Source organism: Camarhynchus parvulus, chromosome 1 (genome assembly GCF_901933205.1).
Source record: "Camarhynchus parvulus chromosome 1, STF_HiC, whole genome shotgun sequence".
In the NCBI taxonomy this organism is placed as follows: domain Eukaryota; kingdom Metazoa; phylum Chordata; class Aves; order Passeriformes; family Thraupidae; genus Camarhynchus; species Camarhynchus parvulus.
In genome coordinates this window covers 768,730-785,358 of record NC_044571.1, presented here as the reverse complement: position 1 = coordinate 785,358, position 16,629 = coordinate 768,730, and the positions used below count along the sequence as shown (strand labels likewise).

Below are 16,629 nucleotides of genomic sequence, written 5' to 3'. Positions count from 1 at the left end.
GATCACTTTTGCCTGCTCCTGGTCCCTCTAACAGGACAGATTCCTGTCTCCTGTGACCTGGTCACTACAGCCTGGGCCAGCTCAAGGCTCACAGGGAAATCTGGCAGTGGCAGTGCTTAGAAAGGAAATGAAAAGGGATCAGCAGCTGTAGCCATGGATGTGGGTCAGTGATTTCCACAGCAGAACCTCCCTTTCCAAAAAGCAGCATCTTGTTTTAGGCTCAGTGTTTGTGTTGGGAGACCCAGATCTTCAGGGCTGACTTTGCATGGAAGAGAAACAACATCATTACTCTGTGCAAAGGATTTGCAGTGATTTTTTACATTTTTGGAGCCCATTAACCTGCAGGGACTGCGGTGCTGGAGGTCAAGGCACAGATTTGCAGTTCCAACATTTGTCTCTTGGTTCTCCAAGTCCAGCCAGAAAGGCAGAATTCATGGATTCACCCTCCTGAGAACAAACCAAGTTCATTATTGGCATTTCCCCATCCTTCCCTGGCTTTCCTGGATTGAAGCAAAGAATTCCCAGAGCAGCTGGGGCTGCCCCTGCATCCCTGGCAGTGCCCAAGGCCAGGCTGGACACTGGGGACAGTGGGAGGTGTCCCTGCCATGGCAGGGGTGGCACTGGGTGGCTCTGAGCTCCCTCCATGCCAAGCCACTCCATGACTCTGTGATCTGTGGAATCCAGTTCACCAAAGTTCTTTGGCATCCATGAAGAACAAGCCAGACATCTCCACCTGGAAAGGAATCCAGTTCTTCTTCGTTGTTCTTCATACAAAGACAAGAAAAATCTCTGCACTTGTGCACCTCACAAAGAAATCTCCTACCAGGAAAGTCTCTTTGGGATGTTCTGCTCACATTTGGCCTTTTTTTCCCCAAATACTCCATACCCAAAAGCAGAGTGTTTTCAGTGGTTCAGAGCAGCCATTCACAGCCCAGCTGGCTGCCAAGGGAGCCACTAAAATGGTTCATTATTCAAAATGTCAGTGCTCTCTCCAAGGGCTTGGTGCTTGGAAATCACCTTCAGGCCAAGGATTTTGAACATCTTTGAACAAGAACTTCCCCAAGGAAAAGTAATTAAACACTTGGTTCTCTTCTAATGAAGCACTGGGAGAACTGGGGCTGTTTCTCAGACCTGTGGTTTACTTGGTACCAAAGAAGCTGCTCTGAAATCAGGCATTTATTCAACAGAGATGGAACTTCTGGCTTTTGGAAGGGGCCAAAATCCATTGTTTTGGCATAAAGATGATATTTCTCCACATCTGCTTTTAATTCCAAGTTTGAATTGCACTTTGTGAAGGGTTTGTGACATCCTGTGTCTCAAGGGAGCCTTGTCTGTGTCACTGTGCTTGCCACCTGATCCCTCCCAGACTCAGAGCCGGAGAGGAAACAACCTTGGCTGGCTGTACCTCCTTTTCTGGGTTTGTTTCATTTGGTTTTGTTTGGGTTTGGCTTTTGGTTTTGCTTTGTTGGTTTTGTTTGGTTGGTTGGTTGGTTTGGGGTTTTTTGGTTATTTTTAAGTCAAATCCATCATTCGCCTTTCAGAAGCACAGATCAGTTAAAGCAGATGTTGCTGGTGTTCCATGGAAATATTGGTGATACACCTGGACCTGCCCAGAGGCATTGTCTGAGCTCCCTTCAGGAAGCTAAAAATGCAGGAAATACTCCCTAAGTATTAACTTTACTTGCAAAGAACTGAAAGAGTTACCTGGGGCCTGATGTTTCCATGAGGAAAGTTTCTTTCCATGAGGAATATACTGAATTTGCTGAGGGCTGAGGGAAAGAATTCAGCTGGAGAATTTTGGTTGTGTGAAAATGGTTGAATAGATCATTTTTAGAGCCAAACATTTTCCACCTGTTTGAAATCAACTTTGCTTTTTGAAATGCATTGTATTTTATGCAGAAAAGTAGCAAAAACTGGAGGAAAACATTCTGTGCTCCAGTCTCAGAAGAACTTCATTAAGCTCAGCTGAAAAATAATGGCCTACAGAAGAAAGAATGGAATTAAATGTTCTGTCTAATTCAGAGTAGAAAAGAAAATTCAAGATTGTGGAACTGATATAAAAACCCTCCCATCCGAGGGGATCAGTGCAAGGGAGGTTTGCAGCGATGAAAGGACAGAACTGATGGAGGAGGAGCTCTCAGTGCCAGCCTTTTCCTGTGCTTTGAGACAGAAAGGAGAACAAAATCCACCCTGGGCTCAGCCCAGACATCAGTGGGGATCTCCAGTGGCCTTTGCATGTCCTGGCTCAGGCCCTTCAAATGTTTGGGAGCAGTTTTTAATTGAAGAGTGGAGAAGTGCAGAGGCCCTGCAGGCCCTTGAGCAGGATTTCTGTGAGCAGAGGGGCCAAGGTGAACCTGAACATGGAGCATCCATCAGCTGAGGGACTCATTCCAAAGTGCCCCTTGGAGCACTGGGTCACTGCAGCTCCTCCCTAATTCCCTCTGGGATAGCTCTGTGTTTTCCTCACACCACATGGAGCCCTTTCCCCCTTTTTCACTGCCAGCCATCCATGTGGGATTGGAATGGCACAGCCCAAGGGCTCAGGGGCCTCCAGGGAGAGGTTGGGAACGGGCAGGCAGAGGTGAGGGAGACTTTCAACTTGGCCACCAGGGAGGAGTTCACACACAGAGATGGCTTTTGTAGTAATAAATAAAAAATGTGTTAAATGGAGTGTTTGGAGTTCCTGAGAGCTGTGCCATGTGAGCAGTGATGCAGTGAGCAGGGCAGGCAGCAGTGCTGTCCATGCAGGGCTGCTGTGGCTGCCCCACTGGGGGTCCCTGTGCCCCCAGCCCCACTGAAGCCCCACTGGGGGTCCCTGTGCCCCCATCCCCAGTGAGGGTCCCTGTGCCCCCAGCCCCACTGAAGCCCCAGTGAGGGTCTCTGCCCCAGCCCCACTGAAGCCCCACTGCTGTTGTGTTTTGCAGGGTGTGCAGACCTGCACCTGCTGGACATGCTGACCCCCACGGAGAGGAAGAGGCAGGGCTACATCCACGAGCTCATCGTCACCGAGGAGAACTACGTGAACGACCTGCAGCTGGTGACAGAGGTGGGGCAGCCCCGGGCCCCTCCTCCCTCGGCCAGTGCAAAATCCCTGCATTGTGCAAAATCCCTGCATTGTGCAAAATCCCTGCAGTTCACTGCCGGCCTGCCTGCCTGCCTGCCTTGGGGTCTCTGTCCGGTCCTCCTTTATCTGTATTGATACAGATATACAGATAGATACAGATATACAGATACAGATACAGATAAATACAGATACAGATGAATACAGATATATAGATACAGATAGGTACAGATACAGATATACAGGTACAGATATACAGATTTAGAGATACAGACATAGATATAGATATAGATAGATACAGAGATAGATACAGATACAGATATACAGAGATACAGATAAAGATACAGAGATACAGAGATACAGATATACAGATATACAAATACAGATACAGCTGTGGGTGGGTGCAAACCATGGCAATCCCCTGTGCTACCATCACCAAAATGCTGATCTTTGAAGTGTCATTTTAGCAAAGCCCTTTTGCTCCTGACTCTCAGTGTTCACTTCTCATGTAGAAGTTGTGAAGCTTAACCAAATGTTCTGGAATGAAGCACATTCCCTACCCTCTGAGGGGGGCAGTGATACTGAGTGATGACTGAGCAGTGGGGCTCAGTTATCACTTCCTGTGATTGGCTTTAGAGGTGGAAAAACAAAGGAATTAGTACAGCCAACTATGGACAATTCATTTGACAGAGAAGCAAAGTCCTTTTTTGAGGAAGAGTTCAAGATATGCAAATCTTGGGACTCTCAGAGCAATCAGGTCTTCCATAGAAGACTCCAAAGTAAAACCTATATTCAGTTGCAGTATCAAAGGAATGCTGGGATCTTTTGCAGGAAACCTCTGCTAAAATTCCCTGGTTTCAGACAGATCATTCAGATCAGCATTAACACCAGCACCCCTACAAATTCAGAGTGTTCCCTGTTAAAGGCCCCCGTACCTGAGGGTCTCCTTAGTCCCAGCCGTCCCCGGGAACACCATGGATGTCAGGGACAGGGCTGGGCTGGGTCTGTACTTACCCTGGGCACTCTAAATGGCCTCTTCTCACTCCCCAGATCTTCCAGAAACCACTGATGGAGTCTGAGCTGGTCACAGAAAAAGAAGTCGCCATGATTTTTGTGAATTGGAAGGAGCTGATTATGTGCAATATAAAACTACTGAAGTAAGTTGGTTTTTTCCCCCATACTTCACAAAAACAGAACCCTGGGCCTCTCCCCCTCCTTCTCCTTTTATCTGCATGGAAACATTTGCCACTTACACAAATCCTGACCAGAAGGGCCACGTGTTTTTCTCCTTGGGGGAAAAAGCAAACTGGGGGCAGGGTTTGCTGTGAGCTGTTGAGGAGAACCCAGCAGTTCTCTGCCATTTGCACTCACTTGTTCCAGTGCTGCAGAAGGCAAATCCTCCTCTCCCCTGGAGAGCAGGGCTTGCCAAGGCTTCCCACAGGGCAGGACTTTCCCTGCCTGGCTCCAAAGGGTTTGTGCCCAGGGCATCCCTCTCCAAAGGCTCCGGGTGCTGCTGCCCCCAGTCACTGCCAGGGAGCTGAGTGGGAGCACAGTTAAACCTGCACCTTGATAAGCAAATCATTAATAAAGGTATTCTCTACTCAGCTGCTAATTTTCACTGAACCTACAGGGATTTTGTAATATCTCCTTTTTTGTTGTTGCTGTTGTTGTTTTTTTGGTTTTTGGTTTTTTTTTTTTTTTTTTGTAAAATGTATTGAAAATGGCCCACAAGTTGAAAAGTTGTGGCAGTGACAGCACAAGTGACAATGAATCTTTCCTCAGGACACCAGGCTAAAAACTCAGAGTGATGGGGTTTCCCTGCCTCACTCACACATCAGTAACTCTCTTTCTAAGGCAATAGAAAAGGAAATTACCCTCCTCTTCCTCTCACCTGTGATCTGGCATTGCATTAAAGACAGGCTGCAGCTGGATCACAAGAGAGGGAAAGGTGGTGGCTGAGAGTGCAGCCTGAGCCGTGTGGAAGCCCAGGGCACCAGGAATATTTCTGTGTCTGCTCTGGGGTGCCCTGACCCCCAGGGCAGCACTGACTCTGACCCTCATCCATGGAGAAAGTTTCCCAGACTTCAAGATAGACTGGAATCCACAAAAGTGTGAAATAGATTATAGAGAGCAGTGTAGGTGTATCACTGGGTGAGAAATTGAGGTTTGGGGTTTTTAGTGTGCTGTGGATGGAAGCAAGATGGAGGGCACAGGGTGCTGGGTTGTTCTTCTGCGGTTCTCCTTCTTCCTCCTTCTCCATGGGTTTGGGTGGCATTTTGTAATTGGGCAGAAAAGTCCCCATTGCAGCTCTGTGGGATCAGTTATTGGGTTAAAAGGGAAAATAATCCAGGTGTCAGTTCTTCATTGGATAGTTCAGTCTTAAAAGACCTTGTACCAAGAGATTGTTGGGCATTTTGTGCCTTCTAATGAAAAGCTGCTGAACTCACACTAGTGACACTGTTTTAGTGATAACAAATAATAAACACCTGAGTCCGAACATGAATTACTGTCTGGAGTGCCTTCAATCCAGACACAGAGAAACCAATGACTGGGACCCCCACAATTGGTGCCTGGGTGTAAAAGAGCAGCTCAGTAGGAAGAAGCTGTTCATTGTGTCCCTGCAGTAAATCTTGTGGCTGGTGTATTTATGTTTCTCTGCCTTTCCACAATGAATAAGAACCACCCCTTTGTTCTGTAACTGAGGAGTGGCTCTGTGTCCAACCCCTGCCCTGCTCCTGCCCAGGGCCCTGCGTGTGAGGAAGAAGATGTCGGGGGAGAAGATGCCGGTGAAGATGATCGGGGACATCCTGACGGCGCAGCTGCCGCACATGCAGCCCTACATCCGCTTCTGCAGCTGCCAGCTCAACGGCGCCGCCCTCATCCAGCAGAAAACCGATGAGGTGCCCGACTTCAAGGAGTTTGTCAAGGTGGGAGAAGCAGCAGCCCCTGGGAGTTCTGTGCATCTTCTCTTCTCCCCTGGCTGAGCTGCTGAGCAAAGGAGGCACCACCTCCTGTGAGGGCTGTGTCACTTCTGGGCCACCCCTGGAGGGGCTGGAGCGTGTCCAGGGCAGGGAACGGAGCTGGGAAGGGGCTGGAGAATCCCTGAGGGAGCTGGGAAGGGGCTGGAGAATCCCTGAGGGAGCTGGGAAGGGGCTGGAGAATCCCTGAGGAGCTGGGAAGGGGCTGGGGCTGGAGCAAAGGAGGCTCAGGGGCCCTTGTGGCTCTGCACAAGTCCCTGCCAGGAGGGGCACAGCCGGGGGGGTCGGGCTCTGCTGCCTGTCCCAAGGGAAAGGAGGAGAGGAAATGGCCTCAAATTGCACCAGGGCAGGTTCAGAATGGAGATTGGAAACAATTTTTTTCCCTCACAGAATGGTCAGGCCTTGGGCTGAGCTGCCCAGGGAGGTTTGGAGTCCCTGGAATTGTCCCAGAGCAGTCTGGATGTGGCCTTGGGGACAGGGATTGGGGTGATGCTGGGGTGGCACTGGGTGATCCTGGAGGGCTCCTCTAGCCCTCGTGATTCTGGGATTCTTGTCCAGACAAGGCAGGTGAAGAAGTGTTGTACAAACCACCAGGAGTTCTCCTACTGATGTGATCTCAGAGCAGATTTAGCTGAGGATTGGTGCTCATTTATTGCCTTCCCTTTTCATTTTGTGAAGGAGCTCATATTTGGGATTAAACCAGCTGACTAACCAGATTTTCCCTCTATAATGTTTCAGAGGTTAGCAATGGATCCTCGCTGTAAAGGAATGCCACTGTCAAGTTTTCTACTAAAGCCTATGCAACGGGTAACCAGATACCCACTAATCATTAAAAATGTACGTTCCTTTGCACACCTGGTGGGTTTGGTGCTGCTTTGCTTACACCTTAATTACAGGGTTGTTTCCTTATTTGTGTCAGGCTTTGCACTGGGAGGTCTCTGATGTGCTGGGGAATGTGGGATGTCCTTTAATACTCGATTCCAGTATAGAAAATGGGATTATTCCTTGGGCTTTGGCAAAGTTATTCAATATTTCCATTTGAAACAGAGCTGAAGCTTGCACCCAAAGAACCAGAAGGCAGTGAGTGCTGAGGGAAATTTTAAAATTCAGATAACAGCAGCAACAAGACAACCCTGGGCTCATATTTGCCTTTCCCCTCAGTGCCATTACCTCCCCATGGGCTGAGCCTGGATTGCTGCAGGTTCCCCTTGTGCTGATGGTGCTGGAGGATTTACAGCCCCTTCCTAACTTCCACTTGTTGCTTAACCCTTCCCATCCAAAATAACACCATGGAGCATGGCCCAAGGCTGTCACAGAAGATTATGAATTGGGTGTTGGTGTATATAAGGGATTCCTTCAGCAGTCGTGGCTCCATTTCTGTATTTGGCTGCAACGTGTGTGCTTCTGTCAGAGGAGCCAGCAGTGTCCTGCTGCAAAGGCTGTGCAGGCAGGCCTGCAGTCCAGCTGTTCCCAAATAGTGCTGGTCTCCCATGTCTCACATCTGTCAAGGAGGAGAATGAACGTGGGGCTGGCTCTGCTGGAAGTGCGGGGCTGACAGGGAGTGCAGCTGAGCTGTGGTGCCAGGAGCCTGACGGTGCCTTGGCTTGTGTGCAGATCATAGAGAACACCCCCGAGAACCACCCTGACCACAGCCACCTGAAGCAGGCCCTGGAGAAGGCGGAGGAGCTGTGCTCGCAGGTGAACGAGGGCGTGCGGGAGAAGGAGAACTCGGACAGGCTGGAGTGGATCCAGGCCCACGTGCAGTGCGAGGGCCTCTCCGAGGTAACGGGGACAGGGACACGGCAGCACCGCCCCCTCCCCTGGCCCCTGGCCCCTGTCCTGCCCCCTCCTGGCCTCCTGCACGCCGTCCTGGCTGCTGCTCGAGCTCCTGACCCCTGCTTGGGTGCCTGGCTCCGGAGCAGCGCCGCGTTCAACGCTGCCACCTGCAACCAGCACTCCCCAGTTCTTTGTGGTGCACTGGTTATGGCGCTGCTGGATCCCACTCCAAAGCTGCACCTGACCACTATGGACTGCTTTGAAAACCAAATACTTAGAAATATTTTCTGTGATAAAGCTTTGTATGCATTTGAAAACTCAAGAATACTGATCAAGCCTCTGGAGACTTTACAGAGAGAATCCCTGCCTCCCATGCCATGTTACGTGATAAGTTTCTAGAAATATTGTGTTTGTATGTCCTGCAAAAGGAGGGAAGATATTCTGATGGCCTTCCTGTTGTTGGTGGAGGTAACAGAGGCAGACAGAGCACAACTTGATTTTCAAAGTATGCACCATTCTAGAAGGTAAAAAATTAATGAGCACTGGTTGGTTCATCAAGCAGAAAAATTGCATTTCACCTGAGGAAGTGTGACTGTTCTGGGAGAAGGACGGGTGTGACACTGTCAGCACACCCAGCTGTCTGCCAGCAGGAAAGTGGCTGCTTTATCTTCTGTAGGTGGTGCCTGGCCCAGAACAGCAGCTCCACGCCCTGGCAGAGCCTGTGGTGCTCACTGCACCATCCCAGCAGCAGCCCCAGCCATGGCAGGGAACAGCCCAGCCTCTCCCTGTTTTCTGTCCAAGGGCTTTCCAGCCTGCCAAAGGAGCCCCTCCAGAGCCAGCTGACCAGGCTGGGGAGAGCTGTGCCAAACCCTGGTGAAAATAAACCTGAAAATGGCACTTTAGGCAAGGGCAAGACTCTGCTGATCCCTAACAAGGCCTGGCTGAGTCTGGGGTTGTGCCAGTCCCAGTGGTCAGCAGCTCTCACTTGGGGTATCGTGGCCATCTGAAGTCCTCTGGGGCATTGTAAGGGGTGAAGTTCAAGCAAAATTCAGAATGCAGGCCTTAGGGAAGCTCAGCCTGTGGAGAGGCCATTGGCAGAGCTGCTGCTCATCCAGGACAGGGCCCTGGCTCAGCCCCAGCCCTGGAGGTGCATGTGTGTGCCCAGGGGGCACAGATGCTTTTGGCTTGCCCTGCCTGCCCAGCCCTGTGGCCTTCAGGGACTCTCCCAGGGCCCCCTGTGACTTGTGCTGCTTGTGGTGCTCGAGGCATGGCTGGTCATCCCTGCCACAGACTGGAACCAGGACTCAAAACTGTATTTGGTCTCTTGCAGGGCAGCCCCGATTGTTTCACTTTATACAGTGCGTTGTTGTTCTTCTTCTACTTTTCGCAGCAACTCGTTTTTAATTCAGTTACAAACTGCTTGGGACCACGCAAGTTCCTGCACAGTGGGAAGCTCTATAAAGCCAAGAGTAACAAGGAGCTCTATGGTTTTCTCTTCAACGACTTCCTCCTCCTCACTCAGATCATAAAACCTCTTGGCTCTTCTGGCACAGACAAGGTCTTCAGCCCTAAGTCCAACCTGCAGTACAAAATGTACAAAACTGTGAGTGCTGCTCTGATACAGGGATGGGGACGGGGCTCAGGAGCTCCATTCTGGGGGTGTGGGCAGGAGCCTTCCTGGAGAAGAGATTTGAAAGCTTTGGGGTTCAGGGGCTGATGGCGGGAAGGGTGGCTGTGTGCTCTACGGAAATAAGAAAAGATGCTTTGGAGGTTTTGCTTGAATAAAACTCTTCCATGAGGGCTCGTGTGTTTGAGGGAGTGGAGGGAGAGCAGCATTCCTTGCTCTCTGGGGGAGGAAACTCTGCTGTGCTTGGCTCCCTCCAGGAGACACTGCTGTGCTTGGCTCCCTCCAGGAGTGTCCCCAGGCTATGCAGGCACCTCTGTCTTTGTCAGCTTTTAAAATTTTCTGCAGAAATATAGGAGGCAGAAGGGGGGAGATACTTGGGGCATGGAATAATCCTGCTGTGAGCTGATGTGTGCTGAATGCCCCTGTACAACTCCAGCTCTGCTGATGTTTTACAGCCCATTTTCCTCAACGAGGTACTGGTAAAATTACCCACAGACCCTTCTGGAGATGAGCCCATCTTCCACATCTCCCACATTGACAGAGTCTACACGCTGCGGGCTGAAAGCATTAATGAAAGGTAAGGGCCTTTGTGGGCCTTGAAAAAGTCTGGGAACTGTAGGATGGGAATGGTTGTGATGGAAACTTGCAGAACACCCTCCAAGCTGGTTATTTTACAAGACTGGAAAATTCCTTCTTGGGATATGATGATCTGAAAAAGAAGGAGAAATAATGATGTTTCCTGAATTCCAGCTAGACCAGTGATGAAATGGCTGAGGGTGGATGTTTAGGCTGCATTTCACAGTTTATGGTAACATGAAGAAGCCAAGAGATGCAATTCTATCTTCTGCTGTTGTCTGGGATAGTGGACAGTGTCCCTGCCCATGGCAGGGAGTGGGACTGAGTGAGCTTTAGGATGCCTCCCAACCCAAACCATCAATGTCCTGTGGAGCAGCAGCTCTTCATTTGGGGTCCCAACACTGATCCACAGTCTCCAGATTCTCCCATGTTTCCTTGACTCAGGCTTCCCTGTATGTCACAGCAGTTCTTCGAAGCCCTTGAGGTCACTTTGTAGCCTTCCTGCCACCCTCTTTCTCTGCCAACCTTCCCCCTCAGCCTCCTTCAGGCACAGGCTGGGATTGCTGGGGTGGACTCAGTGATCCATGTGGGTCCCTTCCAACTCAGGACGTTCTGTGACTCTTAATCATGAAATGGTTTGCAAGAAGGGCCCATTCACCACCCCTGGACTCCCCAGGTTACGCTTTTAAAGCCCAAGAGTCAGAAGAATTGGGTTGGAAATCTCAGGGACCAAGGACAGTGGCCACCGCAGCAGCAGCAGTGTCTTGTACCTCCTGGCTCCAAGTCAGTTTATTTCAGGAAAACAAGGGGCTGGATGAAAGCAAACCTGTTCTTGAGACCTTTTGTCTTCTCACCAAGCATCTCCTGCTCATGGTTCTCTTGAGCTTTCTCTGTGTGCTGGGGTTTGCTGCCTTGGGATGGTTCCATTCTGCAGGTGCTGTGAATTCCAGTAAGATCCCTTCCAGGCAGACAGCTGTGGGATGGCAGGGCCTGGGATGGGGCCAGAGCCTTGGCTGGGGAGGAGGGACCATTTTAGTTTTGTCAGCTGTGCTCCAGCAGGGAAAAACAGAAATGGCATTTCGCAACTTTTTTTTCTCCTTTCCTTTCCAAGGACTGCCTGGGTTCAGAAGATCAAAGCTGCTTCAGAACTTTACATAGAGACTGAAAAGAAGAAGAGGGAAAAGGCCTACTTAGGTACAGCATAGGATGTGGGGGTCTCATCTTCTGTGGAAAAGTCCCTGGGCAGGAAAGTCCATTGGTGACATTTCTCTCTGCTCTCCTGTTCCACCACAGTTCGCTCTCAGAGGGCAACAGGCATCGGGAGGCTGATGGTGAATGTTGTTGAAGGCATTGAGCTGAAACCCTGCAGGTCCCATGGTGAGTGCCTTGGCTTTCCTTGCTCCTTCCAGAGGACATTCCCATTTGCCAGCCTAACTCTGCAGGGGTTCTGTCCCAGTCGTTACTTTGTTAAATGATGTGGGTTTAGTGAAGGTAAAATAGGCAGAGGTGACTTTGTGCAGCTGAGCCGTGGTCCTGCAGTTGTCCTGCACGAGGCTTTTGTTTCAGGCTGGCTTCGTTTCCACCACACAAGCCATAAAGTCCTGAAGGGAAGGGTGGAGGGTGCTCAGCACCCAGCAGAGTATTCACTGTGATGTTAATGTAGCCCATTACAGAGGCAGTGAAGCAGAGCCTGGGATGGGAACAGAGCCTTGGATGGGACCAGGGGCCTGGTGTGGCCAAGGTCTTTCCCAGCTCAGGTGGCTGTTGGAGCAGAAGGAAGCTCAGGAGCAGGAGCACGCAGCTAAAAAAGCCCCGCTCATTTCTGTTTGTTCCCATCTTCCCAGGAAAGAGCAACCCCTACTGCGAGGTGACCATGGGCTCCCAGTGCCACATCACCAAGACCATCCAGGACACCCTCAATCCCAAGTGGAATTCCAACTGCCAGTTCTTCATCAAGGACCTGGAGCAGGACGTGCTGTGCATCACGGTGTTCGAGCGGGACCAGTTCTCCCCGGATGGTGCGTACAGGGCTGCCCCTGCCAAGGGCGTTTGCAGAGCTCTTTTTTGAGGAGAAGCATTCCTGCCGAGGGAATGGGCTGAGCTGGGAGATGATCTTTAAAGATACCCCAGATTTGGCCCTCTTTGCACACAGGAGGAGTCAACTTAACCTTGCTCCTCACAGTATCAGCACAAAAAAGATGCAGCTCCCTCTGGGTTTTGAGAGTTCCTTTTCTTGTGCAGTTGACAACACCTAAAATGTGATTTGTAATTCTGCTAAGAGTCCAGGAAGCTCTGGATGCTGCTTGCACACAGATGGGTTCAAGCAGGAAGAAATGTCCTTGAGTTCCTGTTATATGCAATAACAGTAGCAAAAATGAGCCCAGGATTCCAAACCCAACAGAGTCATGGAACAGCTTGGTTTGGAAAGGACCTTAAAGATCATCCAGTTCCAACCCCTTCCATGGGCAGGGACACCTTCCACTATCCCACGTTGCTCCAAGCCCCATCCAGAGTGGCCTTGAACACTTCCAGGGTTAAGGATTCTACAGCCTCTCTCATTCTTATTTCATGAGCTGGGATGAACATGTGGAGCATCACAGGGTGTATTTTTGGAGTCACAATCTCAGGCAGTGTTTGGATAGGACTGGTACTGGCTCATTGACCTCGTGGCTGGGCTGATGACCTGCTTGGCACTGTCATCTCCAGCAGGTTCACTCTCAGGTTTAACTGAGAACTTTGGCCTTTGGCCTTATTTTCTATCAAAAATCAAGAGGTCCCTGAAGCGAGGCAGCTGTGAATTCCATAGTGGATTTTTCCACTCATGGGCCCATTTAGTTTTAATGCTGCTGCTGTTTAACATGGTCTGGCTAAATGCCCTGTTATGCAGCTTGGCAACCTTTGGCCCTCTTCAAGTGCACAACTGGAGTAGGACTGAAGGCTTGTTTTCTCTTTTGCTGTGTGTGGGTGGAAGTTCAGGTCCTTCTGCAGGCTCTGGTTTCCCTTTCCTGAGCACGCTGTGTTTCTGCATTCCAGACTTTTTGGGCAGGACAGAGATCCGTGTGGCAGACATCAAGAAGGATCAGGGTTCCAAGGGACCAGTTACAAAGTGTCTCCTTCTGCACGAAGTCCCCACGGGAGAGATCGTGGTGCGCCTGGACCTGCAGCTGTTTGATGAGCCTTAGGAGAGAGGGGCCGAAGTCAGAATTCAGCCAGAGGTCACTGCAGGAGGTGTCTGCAGAAGCTGTCACCGAGTCCTTGCTGGTGTGGCATGAAACTACTGCTCACCCTTCACACGTCAGAGGGTTATCAAAGCAAACAGGAGCAGCTTTGTGCCTTGATAATTCTCACTGAACACACGAATCCCAATTTAGTGAGGAGATCTCTCTCAATCTCTCTGTGTGGAACTTGGCGTTGGTTTCCTGGGCTGGTGAAACAACCCTGTTGTTCCCTGTGCTGCAGTGGGGATAGCTGGCAAGCCACGTGGGTGGCTGTGCTTGCTCCAGCTGCCCTGCTCTTTAATTCCCGTGGAGGAGGCAGTGTGGGTGTGTTTTGGAGGCTTTCTGAGGGTTTCCCCCTTCAGGAGTTCTGTGCCTGTTGCCTAGCAGAGTGGTGTGTAAATGTGAGTGAATGGAAGGAGCAGTTTTGCGGCAGGAAGATCTTTGAAGGTCTTCATGATGGTACTGAAAAGACTTAGAAAATAAATAGTCTATATCTATAAACAGAGAAGATTCTATTAACATACCACTTCATGACTCGTGTTGCCCCTGAAAATAAAAGCTGTCCAGGCCTTCTGCACAGAGATGAATTGCAGTCCAGAAGAGTGCAGCCCTCGGTCCCTGTGGAAGTTGCTGTTGTGCCCAGGTCTGTAAGCGCTGGGGCAGGAAGCCAAGGGTGAGGCACAGAGCCCTGCTGGTGTCGTGTGTACCTCCTGGTACTCCTGCACTGCTGCTGCTCCCAGGCTGAGCCTCACCTGCAGTGGGGGAGAAGAAACAATCGTGACTCCAGCTCAGGAAGAGAAGGTCCAGCCTGCAGGGCCTGGTGTGCACAGCAGTGGGTGGTGCCCAGGTACGGGGCTGAGCTGAGCTCACCTGTGTGCAGCCAGGGCACGGGGGCTCGGGGCAGCCCCGGGGGCTCGGGGCATCCCAGGGGGCGGCTGCTGGGTGTCACCAGAGAGCTCGTGGTGCTGCTGCAGAGTGGGGAGCCCAAAGCCATCCGGGGAATGCAGGGCTCTCCATCCCTTTCACTCCATGGATAACAACGTCCAGGCCCACGTCCCTGTTTGGCAGAGCTCCCGGGCACAACATCTGCTTTCCATTGGGCACACGTGTGAGTGCCCTGCTGAGTCTGGACTCGGGGGACAAAACATCCCTGAGAGTCAAATTCCTCTTTGTTCTGCTTGGATTCCTTTTGTTCATGCCCTGCCACGCATCCACTGGTATTTTTGTAAGGACTTCATTCCGGATGGGAGGTGCCAGCCCGTGTCATTCGCATGTGAACGTTCTCGTGGAGCTGTTGTTAGGTTTTGGTGTTCCTTGCATGTCCTTTCAGTACTGGTTCCCACCTCTCCTGTGTCGGCGGTGTTCTCTAGCACTCCAAGTCTTATTGGTTTCCATTAGGAAATTAGGATATATCCATAACAGGTAGGTAGATCAGTATGGTAGTAAGTGTAAACTGTGCTGGGAAGTGTCTGTGTATTATAATTTCCTAAAAGACCACTGTAATGTTTCAAGCAATGGGAAGGAAAAAAAAATGTATGTTGGAGGGACAACAAAGTTTACATTTCATACTTTTCAGAATTGCTTTATTATTTATTTATTGAAGATAGTGTAGAATTTTGTATCAGAAATGACAGACATACTTATGTATTTTTTGAAACAAAACAGAGATACACACTTTAGTTAGAAACTTTCAACTGACCACATTTTAGAGGGAGTGTGACTTCCTAGGCATGCATTTGTTTACCACTAACTGGCTGAAAACACGATTAAGAGAACCTTAAGTTTCTATTTTTCAATGTTGTTAAGAAAATTGTTTCAATTAAAATATGTAAATAGTACTAAACCCATGCTTTCCTAATTCCATATCAATACATTTTATTAAATATAATGTATATGAAAATACACATTGTTGTGGTAGGATAAAAAAAGTGATAAAATCTATTACTGGAGTACCATTAAATGTCATTGTCTAACCTTTTATTGCTGTCCTAATTTTACTCAGTGCTGCCAACAGGGTGAACGTTCATTTCAGTGTTTCACAAGTAGCATCACTTCGTTTGTTAATAGTGTCATTTCACCAGCATCAATTACAGTGACAGCTGAACTGGCCAACAGAACAAAAAAATCTCGTGGCTGGAATGCAGGAACCTTGGGCAGGATTGTGGAGGGAGCCCCAAGGAGCTGCACCTGCCTGAGGCTCATTTGGTGCTGGAAGTGGGGGACCCTTCACTCAGGGGCCCCTCTCAGACTGAAACCCATGTCATGGACATCAGAGAATCCCAGAAGGGTTTGGGTTGGAAGGGACCTCAAAGCCCACCCAGTGCCATCCCTGCCATGGGCAGGGACACCTCCCACTGTCCGAGGCTGCTCCCAGTGTCCAACCTTGGACACTTCCCGGGGAAGTGCTGTAGCAGCCTGTGGGATTGCCCCCATTTTGGAGAACTGTGACAGCCCCATTGCTTGGGATGGCCCACTCCCCCTGGATGCACAGCCAGTGCCAGCAGGGGGTTACTCAGGACGTTGATGAGGAAAGGCTGGAGTTTGCTCACAGAGATCCAGTGAATCCCTCACAATCCAGTGCTAAAGGAGAAGCTCAGCCTGTCCCTGTGCATGGAGGACGGCTGTGAACATGCCCTGGTGACAGTGTCACTGCCCTTGGAGCTCAGCAACACATCAGCACTGCTGGCTTCCCAGACAGGACTATGATCCCTGGAGTCACACAATCCCAAATCCCCAGGGCTGGCAAAGCCCTGCCAGCCCATGGAGTGCCAGCTGTGCCCCATGGGCACCTTGTCCCCAGCCCAGAGCACTCAGTGCCACCTCCAGGGCACACCTGCAGGGATGGGCACTGCAAGCTGCCTGGGCAGCCCTGCCAAAGCCTGAGCACTTGAAGTGCTGTAAAAATAAAACCATGCCCAGGCTGGCCTTGGCTCAGAAATGCTGAGAGCCTGCCCAGGGCAGAGCTGATGGAAAGCCAGGCTGGAAAGTCAGGAGAGGCTGCTCAGAGCTGGGGAAGGGACTTGGGCACCTGGGAGACAGAGCCCGGCTCTGAGCTGACACTGAGCCAAATAGCTGAGTGATTGCAGCACGTTTTTTTCTAGATGCACTTAATTATTCATTATTTTCTCAATGTGAGTTTTTATAGGGGCACTTTTTCAATGCTCATTTTACAATTTTTTACCCTGTAAAATTATTCTGTTACTTTTTGTTACGTGTGAGGAGGATTGGTGTGGGAAACATTGTGGGTAATGGCGTTTTTCTTATATTCTCAAAACTGAGATGTGACAACTCCAGACTCTGACTCCAACAGCAGTGCCCGCTTGCAGACTGCTCTGCTTGTCACAGTGAGTTCATTCAAATCCAGCAGTCCAAAAGCCCTTGACTGCACCTGCC

General features: G+C 50.2%; 1 protein-coding gene across 2 annotated transcripts in view; it reads left to right on the top strand.

Moving 5' to 3' along the window:
- Positions 1-15,225, top strand: part of ITSN1 (intersectin 1) — a 109,762-nt gene extending 94,537 nt beyond the window's left edge. The window contains exons 29-39 of one of the 2 annotated variants that reach the window (XM_030969082.1): positions 2,925-3,046; positions 4,112-4,218; positions 5,805-5,988; positions 6,778-6,876; positions 7,654-7,821; positions 9,206-9,418; positions 9,898-10,019; positions 11,130-11,212; positions 11,312-11,395; positions 11,863-12,036; positions 13,052-15,225. In XM_030969082.1, the coding sequence (XP_030824942.1) occupies positions 2,925-3,046; positions 4,112-4,218; positions 5,805-5,988; positions 6,778-6,876; positions 7,654-7,821; positions 9,206-9,418; positions 9,898-10,019; positions 11,130-11,212; positions 11,312-11,395; positions 11,863-12,036; positions 13,052-13,200 (1,505 nt within the window). In that variant the 3' untranslated portion in view covers positions 13,201-15,225. The remainder of the gene's footprint in view (positions 1-2,924; positions 3,047-4,111; positions 4,219-5,804; positions 5,989-6,777; positions 6,877-7,653; positions 7,822-9,205; positions 9,419-9,897; positions 10,020-11,129; positions 11,213-11,311; positions 11,396-11,862; positions 12,037-13,051) is intronic. The other variant, XM_030969167.1, reaches the window with a different exon arrangement.
- The last annotated feature ends 1,404 nt before the right edge of the window (positions 15,226-16,629 follow it).